Raw genomic sequence first — 17,120 nt, forward strand, 5'->3', positions numbered from 1 at the left:
TTGTTTTAAATTTCTACCGTTTTCTAATAAGCCTCTTATTTTCAGTAATATCTAAAATTACGGGCATAGCCGGGAGTGTGGCGCACTCCTGTAAGCCAAGCTTCTGGGCGGCAAAGTTTGAGGGAATAAGACACATGTCGGCGATCCTCCCCTATAGGTGCCGACTGCCCCGTGTCCGCCGGAGGTGACTTGACCCCCACACCCCTTCCGTCACCTCCCAAGTAAACCTCATTTCCTTCCCTGATTATTCACATACAGAAACCTTCAGGGACCCAATTTACATTGAAACCCCTCAAAAAAAAAATTACGGGCAAGAATATACCCAGATTTATTTATTTTCTTTAAAATTTATCTTGAAAAATCATTTGGAAAATGGAATAATTATTATTTAAAAATATTGCGTGAACTATATGCTTCTACTCCTTTTCACTATACTCTCTGCTCTCGCGCACTCTGCTTCCTGGAAATTGTTCATCCATTGAATTAGAAATAATAGAGTAGAACCTATGGCTATGAGAAATAGCTTCCCCGTATTTTCTTCTCCCCCGGATTTTACGTATTACTTCACAATTTAAATGGAAAGACGCATGCGCTATGGACCTACGAGATCCAGCTGTTTTCAAGGCCAGTAGCGAAGGCTGAATCAAAGGGGAAGGAGGCATTTTATTATCTCTGCATTAACCAAAGCGAGTTTCATGTACGCGAAATAAATATCTTATCAGTTAAAATTTTATAGTTATTACTAAAAAAGATAATGATTTTGTTGATACCTGCAAAATTTCGAAAGTGAGATCATTTTTTTAACCTTCGCGAAGCGGTCGGGTGTGTTTGTACCAAAAATAAAAGCAGGCGCAAAATCCCAAGTTGGAGCCGCCGAGGCTTAGCGTCGAAAAATCAATAACAACAATGCAAACTTGGATTCAAATGATTCAAATCGCGGGGTTTTGAACTTAGTAGTCACTTAACGGACAGCGAAGCGAGCTTGGTTGAGTTAATGGGTTTTACACTCATTTATTGACCAACTCGAGTCAAGTTACTCAACAAAATGGAGTTTGATTACAAACATATCATGGACTTTATATCATCGTTAACATTGGATTGTGTTCAGTATTTTAATTACTGCCTTCATCAGGTTATAATATGTATAAGCAGTCATGTAAGTAACGTTTATTTTTGGTGATGGGTTATTTTTCAATCAAAGAATATTAAGAATAAGGTGTTTTTGGGAAAATACGGGGCTACAAATTTGCTATTCAAATTTCAGCCTTCGATACTTTTTGGTCTTTTATTCGTTATAATTGTCGGGTTATCCATTTATATCGCTTTTTCGTTTAAAAACAAAGGTAGGCTAATGATATAGCAATGTATAGGTAGTACTGGCTTGAGTACTTAAATTTTAATTGGTTAAATAACATTAGGCGGAAGCCTTGTAGAAACAGTAACTTCTAGAATGATTGGTCAAACAAAACCACGTTTTAGAAAAAGAGATAAAGTTATATTTTACGGAAGAAAGATGCTAAGAAAAGTACGTTATGTTTGTTTAATGGGAGGGGCCCTTTTGGATAAATTTTAACCAAAATTCGGTGGTGGGAATTATTTAGGTTCGTCAGATATCTAGTCAAGCAACTGGCGGGCGCAACAAAATGAAAAAAAGACAACTAGTCATGAAATTTGCCAAACGGTACATGAATTTGATTTTTTTCTTGCTTAAATCGGGTTTCATATAAGATTGGTTTTATGAACCCTGATTTTGATTATTTTCACTCTATAAGTAGAATAGCCTGGGTTATAGTTCGTAAAAGGGAACATTTTTGGGAATTTTGGCAGAAAATTTATGGGAATATTCAAAATTTTTGGGATATCAATGAGTTGACAAATTTTCTATACAAATTACTCGTGAATTTTGGCAAAAGTGTGTCGGGAAACGAAAAATTTTCAAGATACCAATGAGTTGACATATTTTCTGTAGAAATTGCTTGTGAATTTTTGCAAAAATTCGTTTGAAAATCAAACATTTCAGAGTACCGATTAGTTGCCAAATCTTTGTATAAATTGCTTGTGAATTTTTGCAAAAATTCGTTTGAAAATCAAACATTTCAGAGTACCGATTAGTTGCCAAATCTTTGTACAAATTACTTGTGAATTTTTGGCAAAAACGTGTCAGAAAATTCTTAATTTTCAGGATGCCAATTAAATGTTCAAATTACGTGTGAATTTTGGCAAAAATGTGTAGGAAAAAATCTTTGTGCAAATTACTTGCGAATTTTGCAAAAATGTGTCAGTAGATTCAAAATTTTCATGATACCAATTAGTTGTAAAAATCTTTGTACAAATTACTTGCGAATTTTGCAAAAATGTGTCGAAAATTCCAAATTTTCAAGATAACAATTAGTTCTACAAATGACCTGGATTATTCACACTTTAGAGTGAAAATAATCGCAACCTTAGTTAGAATTACAAAGTTTTGCTAAGCTAAAAAACAAAAAACCTTTTGATAGTCTATTACGAATGAAACGAGAGCAACCTTTAACGTTGCAAGTAAAAGAACCGTCTCAAGCCTTCTTAGAGGAAGACTTAATAAGTGAACAATCGGACAATCGACTTCCCTCGGAAGTAGTTTATATGCTGAAAAGCATAAGAGTTTTTGGTTTCTTCGAGAAACCGTTATTTCTGGAGCTTTGTAAATATATAGAATATTCCACCGTTCCCGCTGGAAACCTCTTGTTTTCCATCGGTGAATTAGACGATAGTATTTACGTCGTACAAAATGGTCGTGTTCAAGTCTTCGTAACCGAACCGGTGCGTTCCTTACTTACTCTGTATTTGAACCAGGGCCGGAAATAAGAAAAATTTCTTATAGGACATGTGTCCAGTGACCCCGCTATTTGACTATAAATTTTATTGGACATTGTCCACTGGCGCGCGCATAAATAGTGTCGCATCTTCATAGTCAAGCTATCAAAACTTCAGAAACTTTATTGGTCAAAATGTCCAGTGACTCCCTTAGTTTTTAAAAAGGTTATGGGACATTTTAAAATTTTATTGGACAATGTCCAGTGCCCTGTGATTATTTCCGGCCCTGATTTGAACACTTCTTAGAGACGAAAATGTCTTAATTTGGTTCCGTTTTAGGATGGAACTGAAATAGTGTTCAAAGAAGTGCCTTCAGGAGAAAGTATTGCTAGTTTATTGAGTATCATGGATGTCATGACTGTGCGTACAATTCTTTAATTGATACGTTTAAGTTAATTAGGTTTATTACGCGTATGAGGATTTTTAAGAAACAATTTTATATTTTTGATAAAAAGGGTCATTCTGATGTTTATAAGACTGTCTCAGCTAGAGCCTTAGAGGATACAAATGTTTTGAGGTGATAGTTTTTTTTTTATAATATTAGTTTTTCTAGACGTAGAGTGAGGGGGTAACGAACGTGTTGAAATTATTTGAGGCTATGGTTTCGATATTCATTTGATATTCTGGTAAAATTTCGAGGCTTCATCCTGGACAGTTTAGTCATCATTATTGGTGAATGAAAAGCTCTGAAATTTACTCAAAAAAATTAAGCTTTCATGAAATGAATATTCAAGTCTTATTGGGATTGATTTATTTTTCTTAATGTTCATGGATACCAAGTTTGTGGCGTTGGAAATTAAGTGATGTTTATTTTCGTGTTTGAAATTATTTTCTTCATTCTGGACAGTTTTAGGCAAAATTTCGATTGCCTTACATTGTATATTCAAGTCGTATTTAATTTATCCATTGTGCTTAAATATTCATGGATTGCATTATAGACTTCGTGAAATTTCAATTAAGTTTTGTTCCTAGGGTAGTTCAAGTTGAGATTATAAATTTAGATGAAAATTTCTTCGTCAAATTTCAATTACATATCACGAGTTGTTACCCCCTCGCCTCCCAAATTGTTCCTCAAATTTCTCCAATCAATCAATCAATTTATATTTTCCAAATCTTACTTAGACTTAGGGTTGAAGCTTTTAAACAATTACTCGTGAAAGATCCCGAATCTTTAGTGCGTGTAGTTCAAGTAGTAATGGTTCGACTTCACAGAGTAACGTTTACGGCGTTGCATAACTACTTAGGTTTAACCACGCAGCTTATAAGAGCGGTAAGAATGACTGTACGGTGACCCGCCTTTGAACCGTGACGTGTTTTTAAAATCAATCAAAATTTTGATTCAGACAACGCCATTACAATCAAATTCTAAAACGAATTCGTCGTCTGTACCTCCCCTTCCATCTCCCAAATCGAGTCCGTCTAAAATCCCTCCCGGTAAAACTGATGAAGTAATTAAAGTGCCAAAAGATGTTATGCCAAATAATAATAATATTGTGGAGGCTTCGAAACCTATTCCCATAAGCGAAGGTGAGTCTTCGGAAATTTAGATAGGGCTGGCCGAGTATACTATAGATAGTGTTCATAGTTCATAAGATATATCGAAAATAATACTACAAGCTTTTCAGTCTGTTTTCGGTAGCGTCAACGTTCAATTGCACTCGCAAATCGAGTGGCAACACTTGTGCGCTCACTATCTATTCGTTATCACTCGAGTGTCTAGTCGAGTACTCAGTTGACTCTATTAATTCGGTTTTAATACTCTAGCTGTATAGTAATCAGTTAAATTATCGGTTAAATGTTCGAACTCGTTCACAAAATATAAACACTAATTTATTCATATATGCCAATAAATCTTAATTTATTTAATATTAGTATTTAATTTTATCCTAATTTGTTGGAAGTACTTAAGTTTAAGGAATTTTGCCAAGGTGTAAATACTCGATACGAGGCTTAATCGCGAGTACTCGAGGTTTAGAAATTTTCCCCACGCCTAAATACTCGATCGATACTAATTTCGAGTACTCTAGTTTTTAGAATTTTTGCCAAGGACAGGTACTCCATATCTAGACTTAAACGCGAGCGAGTACTCGACTAGGTACTCGTCAACGAATTCTATTATTATTATTATTATTATTATTATTATTTTATTTATTTATTGATACTCAACCAGCCCTAATTTTAATGTTAATTATTGTTATATTAACAAAATATTGATTAACAATTGATCAATTTTCGCTGTAGAAACTCCGTTACAAACGAGCGAAGAAAATCTCTCTAGTAGTATACCATCGGATAAAACTGAGAAATCCGCCAAAATTGTATGTTCGCCACAAATTTTAAACAGTTTTAAACTATTTAGTCTTAATGACCGAAGCGGATCTCCAGAAGTGATTAAATTCTTAAATAAACCCAACACATTTTTACACCTCTAGACGCCAGCACTTGTAACATTTTAGCTTGTGTGTCGCTAGAAAATACCCTTTTTTAGAATTATCCCGATGCGTTGCACTAGTTTAGTTAGAACTTCACTAGTTTTTCACTTTTGGTTATTAACTTGTGATTGATAAATCTCTCGGATTTTAACCGCGGTCCTTTCCTAAATATTTCAGCATCGAACTTCCTTCGATAATTTAAGTAATCGTCGTAGAAAAATATCGTTCATTCATTCGGATAAAATTCCGAATTTGTCGCCCGAAGAACGATACAGAATTGCAGTTGATGGTTTAACGCAACTTCTTGGAATCAACGTAATTCTTTTAGAAATGATTTTATAAAACCACAAAGGGTCGAAATAGGCCTAGTAATTTTTCTTCCCATGGACTTAAATAGGATTCTAAGATATTACAAGATAAATTGTCGATTAGGGAATATCCACCTGGTGTTTGTTTAACTCAAGAAGGTCTACAAGAAGATATCGCTCTGTTTTACGTTCTTCAAGGGTGTTTGACTGTTTCGCAAAAAACTGTCGATAAAGATGAAGATGTATGTTTTCGTTTCAAAGATTGTAGGATTAGACAGGGTTGCCACACGCTTCAGGAAATTTTAAAATAGGCTAATATGTAGGATTTACGAAAATAAGCCCAAAACCTCTGGGAACGTCAGGGATCTTTAAAAAATAGGCCGAAAACCTCTTTCCACGTCAGGGATTTTTAAAAATAGGTCAAATCCTCTGAGAATGTTGAGGAATTTGAAAAACAGGCCGAAAAATTCTAGGAACGTCAGGAGTCTTAAAAAAATAGGCCGAAAAATTCTAGGAACGTCTGGAGTTTTATAAATAGGTCCAAAAATCTGGGAACGTCAGGGATTTTTAAAATAGGCCATAATACCTCTGGGAACATCAGGGATTTTTAAAATAGGCCATAATATCTCTGGGAACATCAGGGATTTTTAAAATAGGCCATAATATCTCTGGGAACATCAGGGATTTTTAAAATAGGCCATAATATCTCTGGGAACATCAGGGATTTTTAAAATAGGCCATAATACCTCTGGGAACATCAGGGATTTTTAAAATAGGCCATAATATCTCTGGGAACATCAGGGATTTTTAAAATAGGCCATAATACCTCTGGGAACATCAGGGATTTTTAAAATAGGCCATAATATCTCTGGGAACATCAGGGATTTTTAAAATAGGCCATAATATCTCTGGGAACATCAGGGATTTTTAAAATAGGCCATAATATCTCTGGGAACATCAGGGATTTTTAAAATAGGCCATAATATCTCTGGGAACATCAGGGATTTTTAAAATAGGCCATAATATCTCTGGGAACATCAGGGAGTTTTAAAATAGGCCATAATATCTCTGGGAACATCAGGGAGTTTTAAAGTAGTCCAAAAATAACAAGGAGAAGTTAGGGAAATTTGAAAATTTGGTGGCGACCCTAGGTGTTGGTTAGAGTTGGTATGACGGTGATAATTCGTTACCATATAGAATGCCTTATACCACGGATATCCTGGTGAATTGATTGGAGCTTTAGCGGTTATAACGGGGGAACCCTCTTTATTCACGGTGAAAACCAGACACTCGAGTCACGTGGCTGTTATTTCTCGCATACAAACTTACGAGTTAGTAGACGTTGTTCTTGATAAGGTTCCTAAAAAGAATGCAAACGTCTTCTAAATTGTTAATTTCTTGTAATTAAGTATCCTCCGCGAACAACCGCATGTCGTGCTGTACTTGGCGCATACGGTCATAAGTAGATTATCACCTTTCGTTCGACAAATTGATTTCGCCCTTGATTGGATGAATATCGAATCGGGGCGGGCTTTGTACCGCCAAGACGACGAATCAGATTGTACCTACATTGTACTCAGTGGTCGAATGAGGTCCGTTTTAACCAGAAGTGACGGCAAGAAAGAACTTGTCGGGGAATATGGCAAAGGGGATCTTGTTGGAATTGTACGTTTACGTCTCGAGTCTATTTAAAAAGACCCCTAAGTCCTTAACTTAGGACAATTTGGTCTTGGTTACATTTTAGGTTGAAGTACTGACTCAAACTAAACGCTCAACGACAGTAATGGCCGTACGAGATTCGGAATTGGCTAAATTACCAGATGGACTACTTAACGCCATAAAAATTAAGTACCCCGTTGTGGTTACGCGCCTTATTCATTTATTGGGACATAGAATACTCGGATCACTGCAAAAAAGTGGTTCCATCGTTGGTAAGAGCCTTAGATGGCAACCAATAGCGTACGTCTTGGTAACCACCATGGTAATTTAGGTGAAAGAGCCATGAGTATCGGTTCCCGTCCTTCCGGTTCTAATTTTTCAACGGTGGCTTTGTTACCGGTGACCGAAGACGTTCCTCTTACCGCCTTCTCTTTGGAATTGTACCACGCGTTGACCTCGGTCGGTCCAACTTTGAGATTAACTTCGGATATCATTAAGAAAACGATTGGACCAACGGCGTTGGATAGCGCCAATGATTACCGTCTTTACAGTTGGCTGGGACAACAGGAAGACGTTAATCGCATTGTACTCTACCAATGCGACGCTCAATTTTCCACTTGGACGCAACGGTGCATTCGACAAGCTGATTGCGTTCTCATTGTCGCCTTAGCGGACCAAGAACCCACCATTGGAGTGGTAAGTTTGATAAGAGGGTTACTTGTTGGTGACGTGGTTAGATCTCGAATTGAACCGGGGTTTACAGGTGGAAAGACAACTCGAACATTTAGCAATTCGTATCCAAAAAGAACTGATCTTATTACACCGTGACGATGGTGCTAAACCCAAGAACACTGTTCTTTGGTTGAACATGCGTTCGTGGTGTTCATCCACCCATCATATACGATGTCCCAAAAGAATGTTCGCGCGCAGGTCACCTTCCAAAATGGTTAGAAAGTTCCCTTAATTACTTCCGGAAGTCTTGGATATTGTGTCCCGTCCATTTCTGAAAATTATTGGCAATTTCAGCAAGAAATCTATAATAGGATGTTTGAAAATCCACCGAGTGTACATTCCGATTTCTCAAGGCTGGCCCGGTTCTTGACCGGTACTTCGATCGGGTTAGTTTTAGGAGGAGGCGGTGCTAGAGGTTCCGCGCATGTCGGTATGATCAGGGCCATTGTGGAAGCCGGTATTCCCATTGATATGGTCGGAGGTGTTAGTATCGGAGCCTTCATGGGAGCTCTATGGTGCCAGGAGAAAGATCTAACCACCTTTACTCAAATCGCTCGCAAATGGTCTTACGTAAGTATTACTATTAGACCAAGTACTTCAATAAGTACTCGAGCCTTGTCTCCAAAAGTTATTCCCTTATTGCGATAGAAAATGAATTCGTATTGGAGACAAATATTGGATTTGACGTATCCAGTTACCGCCATGTTTACTGGTTAGTTCGATGATTTGTTGTCTTTGTATTGTCTTTGTTCCTATCTGGGGGTCACTTTGGGGTTAATTTCTTGTTCAGGTGCTTGTTTCAATAACTTGATCCACGAAGTTTTCGGTGATCGACAAGTGGAAGATTTGTGGTTGCCTTTTTTCACTGTTACAACTGATATCACCGATAGTTCTATGCGAGTTCACACTCACGGTGAGTTCTCCTTTTTTGTTCCTTTATTAGGCTTAATCGTAGATATTTTTGGTTTAGGCTTAAGCTTAAAAAAAATTGAGCTTGATTTGATTGGTGGAAGTTGAAAATAAACCCAAAATTAAACGGAATACAGGGGTTGAAACAAGTTGATTTTATTCGCACGAAAAAATCGTCACAAAACATTTTATAAGTTGCCGCAATTAGGCCCAAAATTTAGGACCGTTTTTGTTCTTTGTTCTCCGAATTTTCCCGCCAAAATCCGAGAAAAGCGCTGATTGGTCGAATTTTCCCGCCAAAATCTCAGAAACGCGCTGATTGGTCTAATATTCCCTCCAAAATCCGAGAAACCCCCTGATAGGTCTAATATTCCCGCCAAAATCCGAGAAACCCCCTGATAGGTCTAATATTTCCGCCAAAATCCGAGAAACCCGCTGATAGGTCTAATATTCCCGCCAAAATCCGAGAAACCCGCTGATAGATCTAATATTCCCGCCAAAATCCGAGAAACCCGCTGATAGGTCTAATATTCCCGCCAAAATCCGAGAAACCCGCTGATAGGTCTAATATTCCCGCCAAAATCCGAGAAACCCGCTGATAGGTCGTATTTTCCCGCCAAAATCTGAGAGAAGCCCGACTGGTCGAATTTCCCCGCCAAATTAATGCATTCATGGGGTTTTTTAAAACTAATAAAATCAACTTAAACCCGTTTGACTTAAATATTCCGTTCAGTTTTGGTAAGGGAAATACAATTTTCGTTTGAATGTAAAGCTGATGATGTGTCTTTATAACACCCGACTCTGCCATATATACTAACAAATAAACGTTATCATCGTGTCACTCGTCATCTTGCGTGAATGTCGTGAATGTGAAACGCAGTACGTGTGTGGCTCCCCCTATAAATAGCAGCTGTATTTTTTCAGTAGAATAAATAATACCAGTCAATTATATCAAATTTAAACGTTGTGGCATGGCTTGAACGAACGAACGAATAATGATATTTGATCAAATAAGCATGTTAAAAATCGGTTAAAGAACATGGTTTTAATTACAAAACCAATAATTAAGTACGATTGGCTTCTGCTGAAAAAATTCTAGCTAGATTAACATTATTTTTGTGTGTTTTTTTCTCAATCTTCAGAGGCGTCTCAATCTCTCTTTCTCTTTTCTTCGTGGAATTGTTCGAGCTTTTCTAACTGTACCATATTTCTTTCAGATACCTTTTTTTCCATAAAAAGCTTTCACTCACTTATTTTTAATTTTTATATTTAATCATAATTACAGGGTTCTTGAGTTTTGTTTTTATTTTTGTTTTATATATTTCATTTCCTAACTTTATCGTTAAATTAACATTCGTGACGTGTATTTCCCTATCTCGTTATTTTTTAATTTTGGGTTTTGAAGCTCGTGTGCAAAGGGTAATTAATTAATTAATTTAATTATTGGTGATTATTTTTGCATGATTTCTATAATTTTAGTGTCGATTTTAGACATTTTTTAGACCTGCACCGCGGTTTTTACTTTTTTGCGCTTTCCGTTGGTGGTCGCAAAAGTATTGTTCTGACCACCTTATGGCTGGCTGGCTGGCTGGCTGGTAGCCTATTCCTTCTCCCGATGGTATTTTAATGTCTTTAATGTAACATCAAAACCGGTTTTATTATTATTGTTAAAATAGGTCCCGTCCTAGAATGCAATCTACTATAGTCTTAAAGTGTCTTGGGTTTTTATTTTGCGGGAAAAGCAAGCGTTAACTGTTATAATTTGCAACTGTTGTTAACTGTTATAATTTGCAATGATTTGCGCGTGCTCGTAGTGTTGTAGGTGAATTACGTCACCTCTAGAAGCTTATTGCGATGTGTTTTATACTTTTACAACATAATTTTTTTCGCATAAAACCTTTGCACACGAGATACAACAGATTTTAATAGACATATTATACATATTTTCTCGTTTTATTTTGCGATACGCTATCCAATTTTGGTCAACTCTTTTTTATCTTTTGACGCGTTTTCGTTTCAACCATATCCGTTTCTCGACTTCTTCTCGACGCTTTGCGATGGATTAGAACCTAATTTTGGACAGTGTATCTCAAAATGAAGAGACAAATGAATTAATAAAGGAAGGGTTGTCATTGGTTGTTTGGGGTGCGGTGGGGATTTGGAAGGAAAGGAAAGGAAAGGAGGGGTGTCGAGGTTTAAAAATTGCAAAATGATGATGATGATGTCAATTGGATTAATGTGAATAGCACAGTGTAGTGGTGGTGTCGCTTTTCAGGGTCCCTCTGGCGTTACATTCGTTCTTCGATGTCTCTCTCGGGATACATGCCGCCTCTGTGCGACCCGCAAGACGGCCATCTGCTGCTCGATGGCGGATACGTCAACAATTTACCTGGTCAGTGATCAGTGTTTTGTGGAGTAAAAGCTATCTCCCTCCCCCTTTTACCCAGGTACCCTTTGGCGTTATGTCCGGGCCAGTATGACTTTTGCCGGAATTTTACCACCCATTTGCGACAAACTCGACGGTCATCTCTTGGTCGATGGATGTTACGTCAACAATTTGCCGGGTGGGTAAAATCGACGCGCACAACCACCCAAGGGCTACCAAACAGTCAAATCAAATCAAACAAACGTTTCACCGGCATCTTTTACAATAATCCCCCCCATTTCAAACACTTTTTTATTTAAAATACTTCTGTTTCGTTAACGTTAAGTGTTTTCCTCGTTCATTGTTTCTAAATACGTAAAGTTTCCTTATGGTTAAATAATTTAAGGAAACTTTCGAGGAACATGTTTTGTTTTCTCCGTCGAATTGCATGTTTTAAAAGAAAATATTGAAATTTACAAAGAATAGCTTACAATTATTGGTTATTACGTCATAAGTCCGTCTTTTCGGAAGTCTGTTATAGGGAGTTAGCTTTTTTATTTGAAATTGGTTATCGTTTTACGGAAAGAAAGGAAAGCGAGTCGGTTTTTCTTTGTTCATAGTGTTTTTAATTGGTTTTTTATGTGACGTCAACGTAGCCGATATTATGCATGACATGGGGGCTGAAACAATCATAGCTATCGATGTCGGGAGTCAAGATGAAACTGATCTGACAAATTACGGAGATACCTTAAGTGGTTGGTGGCTTTTATGGAAACGATGGAATCCATGGGCGTCTCCCGTTAAAGTTAGTCGGCAATAATTTTGTATTAACTTTAATTGGCCTTATTCCTGATCAGCGCCACCTACCCATAGCGTCGACTTTGAGAACTACTGTAATCGGCAAGCCAATCAGATGCCACTAAAATCTGGTGACGTCACTGCCTTACTCTCGGGGTCTTACCAAAAATGACGTCACCAGATTTTAGCGACATCTGATTGGCTTGCCGCTTACAGTAGTTCTCAAAGTCGCCGCTATGGGTAGGTGGCGCTGATCAGGAATAAGGCTAATTGGCGTCGGGGTAATTAAAATTTATCGTAGGTTCCTAGTCTACCCGAAATACAGTCACGTTTAGCCTACGTTAGTTGCGTTAGACAATTAGAACAAGTTAAACGAAGCGATTATTGCACGTATATAAGGCCACCTATCGATAAATATAAGACTTTGCAGTTTGGCAACTTTGATGAAATTATGGTTCGTAGAATCATTGGTTTTGTTCTTCTTGTTGAGATTCCCACGGATTAGGACGCCATTTTAAAATTTTAGGAAGTAGGGTTCACCCACGGAAGAACACTCTTCACCGCTATGAGCCAAAGACAAAAGACTCTGCATAGTTTACTGCAAAAGGAATTGAAGGAAGTGAAACCCCCTCAGAGGGTTTCGTTGCAGAACGCGACTTTCACTGATTTGGCCGAAATGGTTTGCAAGATTAAGAGTCCGAGTCGAACGACGAGAAATAGTGAGCGCATGCGCATGGACAGAATTGGATACTCGCGAAGAAGAATTGTACGAAGTATTTCTTCTCATCCAATAGTTTCGGATGATGAAAGTGAAGATTCCGATGACGAAGATGATCAAGAAGCCGGATACAGTTCCGAACTCGATCCTTATATACTAAGTGATATGGAAAGGGTAAGGAATTAGGAAGAGTTAAAGGTGGCCGAGTGCTACTTTACCTTTGAGTAAATTAAGCAAGCCCACACGTGTATTTAGGGTTTATTTCGGCGCCGTTTCTGGCTTTATTTCGGCGCTGTATCGGGCTATATTTCGGCGCTGTATCGGGCTATATTTCGGCGCTGTATCGGGCTATATTTCGGCGCTGTATCGGGCTATATTTCGGCGCCGTTTCGGGCTTTATTTCGGCCCCGTTTCGGGCTTTATTTCGGCCCCGTTTCGGGCTTTATTTCGGCCCCGTTTCGGGCTTTATTTCGGCCCCGTTTCGGGCTTTATTTCGGCCCCGTTTCGACCTTTATTTCGGCCCCGTTTCGGCCTTTATTTCGGCCCCGTTTCGGCGCCGATTCGTACTAGAGGCTCTGACACAACCCGAAGTAAAATGAGTACACGGCCCTCTTTAAAGAAACAAACACCAATTGTTTTTTATGAAAAAACAAAACAACGATTTTATTTATCATTTCATGGTTTAATTAATTAATTAGGATGAAGATTTATCACCAGTTAGAAGGAGAAAATTAAATTCTTTATCGGATGCGGAAGCTGATTGAAAAGGGGGTGGTTCTTAATTATTTGTATCACTTCTCGTTATGGTATTTGTTTTTTTTTTGTTGTTGTTGTTTTTATAGAAAAATAATAGAATAATTATTTTTTACATGATGAAAAACAAAAATGAGTTACATTTTTTGATATATATTATCGATATAGCGCTTTTTTGATGTAAAAAAACAAAGAGTATATTAGTTTTTAAAACAAACAAAGAAACAACAAAGCTGCTTTACGAATTTTCAACAAGCCTAACTTATAATACAAAAACCAAAAAAAAAAATTAAAAAAAATTGTTTTTTTCAGCGTTACTATATTGTGATTGTAATATATATATTTTTGTTTCTTTTGTTTAATTATACATTTAGCAGTTTAATGAGTTTTACATATTGGACAGATTTGAGCGAAATGTTTTTCCCGAGATTTTTATCTGATCTCTTTCAAACATTTGGTCAGGTAGAGATTTCTTTTCTTTTGCATAATGCCCACATTTAAGATTCACTTTCAGTTAGTCGTATTGGGATTTTCTTAGCTTTCTTTGTCGAGCTCTTTTAAAGAAAGAAAGAATAAAAAGAAGTTTAGGGTTTTGGGCTTTGTTTAAGCTGACATCAGGGTTGCCACAATTTTTAGGCCTATTTTTAAACCTGTTGACTCATTTGGCCTATTTATAACTCCCTCTCTCTCTCCCCCCCCCGTCCTTTTTTACCTATTTATAACCCCCTTCTCTTTCCCCCCCGTCCTTTTTGGCCTATTTATAACCCCCCTCTCTCCCCTCCTTCATTTTTGGCCTATTTATAACCCCCCTCTCTCCCCTCCTTCATTTTTGGCCTATTTATAACCCCCTCTCTCTCCCCCCCCCCCCGTCGTTTTGGGCTATTTATAACTCTTTCCCGGTTCTTTTTTGCCTATTTATAGCCCTCTTCCCCCCCCCGTCATTTTTGTCCTATTTATAACCCCCCCTCTTTCCCCGTCCTTTTTGTCCTATTTATAACCCTCTCTCTCTCACCCTCCCCGTCGCTTTTGGCCTTTTTATAACCCCCTTTCCCCCCCCGTCATTTTTGTCCTATTTATAACCCTCTCTCTCCCCCCCCGTCATTTTTGGCCTATTTATAACCCTGTCTCTCTCTTCCCCCCTCATCATTTTTGGCCTATTTATACCCCCCCCCCCTTGTCCTTTTTAGCCTATTAATAACCCTCTTCCCCCCATCCTTTTTGGTCTATTTATAACCCTCTCTCTTCCCCCCCCCCCCATCCATCTTGATCTATTTAAAACCCTCCCAGTCCTTTTTGGTCTATTTATACTCCCCCCCCCCCGACGTTTTTGGCCTATTTATTTGATCTATTTTTAAAATCCCTTAACTTTTCCTGTTATTTCCCTAAGCCATGGCAACCCTACAGACATTAGGCTTAAATTTAAGACCTGGATTCCGTTCTTTGGGCCATGTATTCAAACCAGAATACATTTGGGATTAGTGTCGTATCTCTGATTAGGAGAAATTCACTGATTTGCCTGAAAAAATGGGGTTTAATTAAGTAATTAAAATATTAATTTACCAATAAAGGATGGGAAGGGGAAGAAACTAACTAACCATGACGCTATTGTAGGAAACCATGGAGTAAATACATAATGAGTTAGCAAGAACCATGTAACTCCGTTAAAGCAACCTAACAAACCACCGCAGATAATCTGTTCCAATGAATGGTACAAAAGATATATCCTTTTAAAGAGAAAATTAATTAATTAGTATATTTTAGGAGGTTTTTGATAGTAGGGTGTAGGGGTTTTTTTAGTAGGGTGTAGGGGTTTTTATAGAAGGGTGTAGGGGTTTTTTTAGAAGGGTGTAGGGGTTTTTTAGAAGGATGTAGGGGTTTTTTTAGAAGGGTGTAGGGGTTTTTTTTAGAAGGGTGTAGGGGTTTTTTTTAGAAGGGTGTAGGGGTTTTTTTTAGAAGGGTGTAGGGGTTTTTTTTAGAAGGGTGTAGGGGTTTTTTTTAGAAGGGTGTAGGGGTTTTTTAGAAGGGTGTAGGGGTTTTTTAGAAGGGTGTAGGGGTTTTTTTTAGAAGGGTGTAGGGGTTTTTTTTAGAAGGGTGTAGGGGTTTTTTTAGAAGGGTGTAGGGGTTTTTTAGAAGGGTGTAGGGGTTTTTTAGAAGGGTGTAGGGGTTTTTTTTAGAAGGGTGTAGGGGTTTTTTTTAGAAGGGTGTAGGGGTTTTTTAGAAGGGTGTAGGGTTTTTTTTAGAAGGGTGTAGGGGTTTTTTAGAAGGGTGTAGGGTTTTTTTTAGAAGGGTGTAGGGGTTTTTTTTAGAAGGGTGTAGGGGTTTTTTTTAGAAGGGTGTAGGGGTTTTTTAGAAGGGTGTAGGGTTTTTTTTAGAAGGGTGTAGGGGTTTTTTAGAAGGGTGTAGGGTTTTTTTAGAAGGGTGTAGGGTTTTTTTAGAAGGGTGTAGGGTTTTTTTAGAAGGGTGTAGGGTTTTTTTTAGAAGGGTGTAGGGGTTTTTTAGAAGGGTGTAGGGGTTTTTTAGAAGGGTGTAGGGGTTTTTTAGAAGGGTGTAGGGGTTTTTGATAGTAGGGTGTAGGGGTTTTTTTAGAAGGGTGTAGGGTTTTTTTTAGAAGGGTGTAGGGGTTTTTTAGAAGGGTGTAGGGGTTTTTGATAGTAGGGTGTAGGGGTTTACCTGCTATATGAAGTTATAATTCCTACTATAATGCCAAAAACAACTACAAGATATTTCCATAAATTTGGCCATTTTGCTGCACCATTTGAAGTTGTTGACCATTTTGTCCCACTCTCTAGTCTAAGGGGGTTTAAAAAATTATTAGGCTTAATTATAATTAAATAAATAATTAAATTTATAGCTTTAGCGTACCTTATGAATAAGAATAGAGTAATATAAGTTGCAAAGAACCATATAATTTGAGAGTGACTCGAAGGCATTCCATATTCAACGTGTAGAACCTTTCTTTCTAATTATTTTATAATCTCGTTAACGTTAATGCAAAATTCAAACCTTAATTGTCGGAGATACAAACCTTTATAGGGTCTAGCTTCCTTGATTATATGTTTTAGAGTGAAATTAATAATCTCATTTAGTACCATACCACAGAAAAAGCATATCTAAATAATTTAAATTTGAATTTAGGTCTATTTTTGACCTATTTTTAGTTAGTTACATACGGTATGCAGATCTCTTCTAAAAATCACTAGAGTTAACATACTAACTCCGATGCTGAGAGGTAACATACTAACGCAGGCTAAAAATTTTCCAATTACATCCCCTAATATTTAATTAAAATGTTAATTAATATAATTTGACAGATAAATCACCCCCCCCCCCAATCCCCCGCTTTTTACCTTCCGGATATTCTACGTGGGTTATCGCCAGCGTTACCCACGTGATTTCGTTATGATTTTGAGTATTTCCAGCTTCGTTCGTCATTTTAAGTATTAAATTAAGCCGTAATTTAAACTTTAAACTAAATAAATTGAGTTAATTTCTCGTAATATATTAATTATCGTTCGGGTTAAAGACGCCGCGATGGTCAGTCAAATGTCATTGAACGTTGGCGTCCATCATTGGTTGGTTTTCGCGTTCAGGAA

At 37.5% G+C, this 17,120-nt stretch overlaps 2 protein-coding genes across 3 annotated transcripts; one reads left to right on the forward strand and one right to left on the reverse strand.

Moving 5' to 3' along the window:
• The first annotated feature begins 617 nt into the window (after positions 1-617).
• sws (patatin like phospholipase domain containing sws) lies at positions 618-13,844 on the forward strand. Of its 2 annotated transcripts, none has more exons than XM_089871138.1 (26): positions 618-1,156; positions 1,265-1,343; positions 1,419-1,525; positions 1,602-1,681; positions 2,499-2,799; positions 3,133-3,213; positions 3,309-3,370; positions 3,976-4,123; positions 4,197-4,380; positions 5,095-5,171; positions 5,463-5,600; positions 5,683-5,835; positions 6,791-6,924; positions 7,003-7,258; positions 7,338-7,524; positions 7,584-7,948; positions 8,016-8,198; positions 8,279-8,554; positions 8,633-8,696; positions 8,775-8,897; positions 11,169-11,285; positions 11,915-12,063; positions 12,358-12,510; positions 12,583-12,775; positions 12,851-12,948; positions 13,473-13,844. In XM_089871138.1, exons 1-26 carry the CDS (start codon positions 1,046-1,048, stop codon positions 13,536-13,538), a joined length of 3,885 nt encoding a protein of 1,294 aa, XP_089727264.1. In that variant the 5' UTR covers positions 618-1,045; the 3' UTR covers positions 13,539-13,844. The 2 variants fall into 2 exon arrangements, with proteins under 2 accessions (XP_089727264.1, XP_089727282.1); XM_089871156.1 differs by lacking the exon at positions 11,169-11,285 and adding an exon at positions 11,341-11,457.
• Positions 13,407-17,105, reverse strand: LOC149718188 (dolichyldiphosphatase 1-like). Its single transcript, XM_089871158.1, has 8 exons — positions 16,875-17,105; positions 16,698-16,798; positions 16,553-16,637; positions 16,390-16,486; positions 16,198-16,317; positions 15,123-15,251; positions 14,954-15,043; positions 13,407-14,081 (listed from the first exon to the last, which is right to left on the reverse strand). Exons 1-8 carry the CDS (start codon positions 16,957-16,959, stop codon positions 14,042-14,044), a joined length of 747 nt encoding a protein of 248 aa, XP_089727284.1. The 5' UTR covers positions 16,960-17,105; the 3' UTR covers positions 13,407-14,041.
• Between the last annotated feature and the right edge of the window lie 15 nt (positions 17,106-17,120).

This window comes from Phalangium opilio, unplaced genomic scaffold (assembly GCF_054372755.1).
Source record: "Phalangium opilio isolate 3A_F unplaced genomic scaffold, DU_Popi_V2 ptg000002l_1, whole genome shotgun sequence".
Classification (NCBI taxonomy): Eukaryota; Metazoa; Arthropoda; class Arachnida; order Opiliones; family Phalangiidae; genus Phalangium; species Phalangium opilio.

Bases quoted from the DNA above. Each gene is read 5' to 3' on its own strand.
- LOC149718188 (XM_089871158.1), bottom strand. From the start codon at position 16,959: ATGACGAACGAAGCTGGAAATACTCAAAATCATAACGAAATCACGTGG. The intron at 16,799-16,874 runs GTAAAAAGCGGG...ATTAAATATTAG, and splicing joins CCACGTAGAATATCCGGAAG to GGGATGTAATTGGAAAATTT. The intron at 16,487-16,552 runs GTTTGTATCTCC...TAAAATAATTAG, and splicing joins GGAAGCTAGACCCTATAAAG to AAAGAAAGGTTCTACACGTT.
- sws (XM_089871138.1), top strand. From the start codon at position 1,046: ATGGAGTTTGATTACAAACATATCATGGACTTTATATCATCGTTAACA. The intron at 7,949-8,015 runs GTAAGTTTGATA...CGGGGTTTACAG, and splicing joins AAGAACCCACCATTGGAGTG to GTGGAAAGACAACTCGAACA. The intron at 12,511-12,582 runs GTTCGTAGAATC...TTAAAATTTTAG, and splicing joins GCAACTTTGATGAAATTATG to GAAGTAGGGTTCACCCACGG.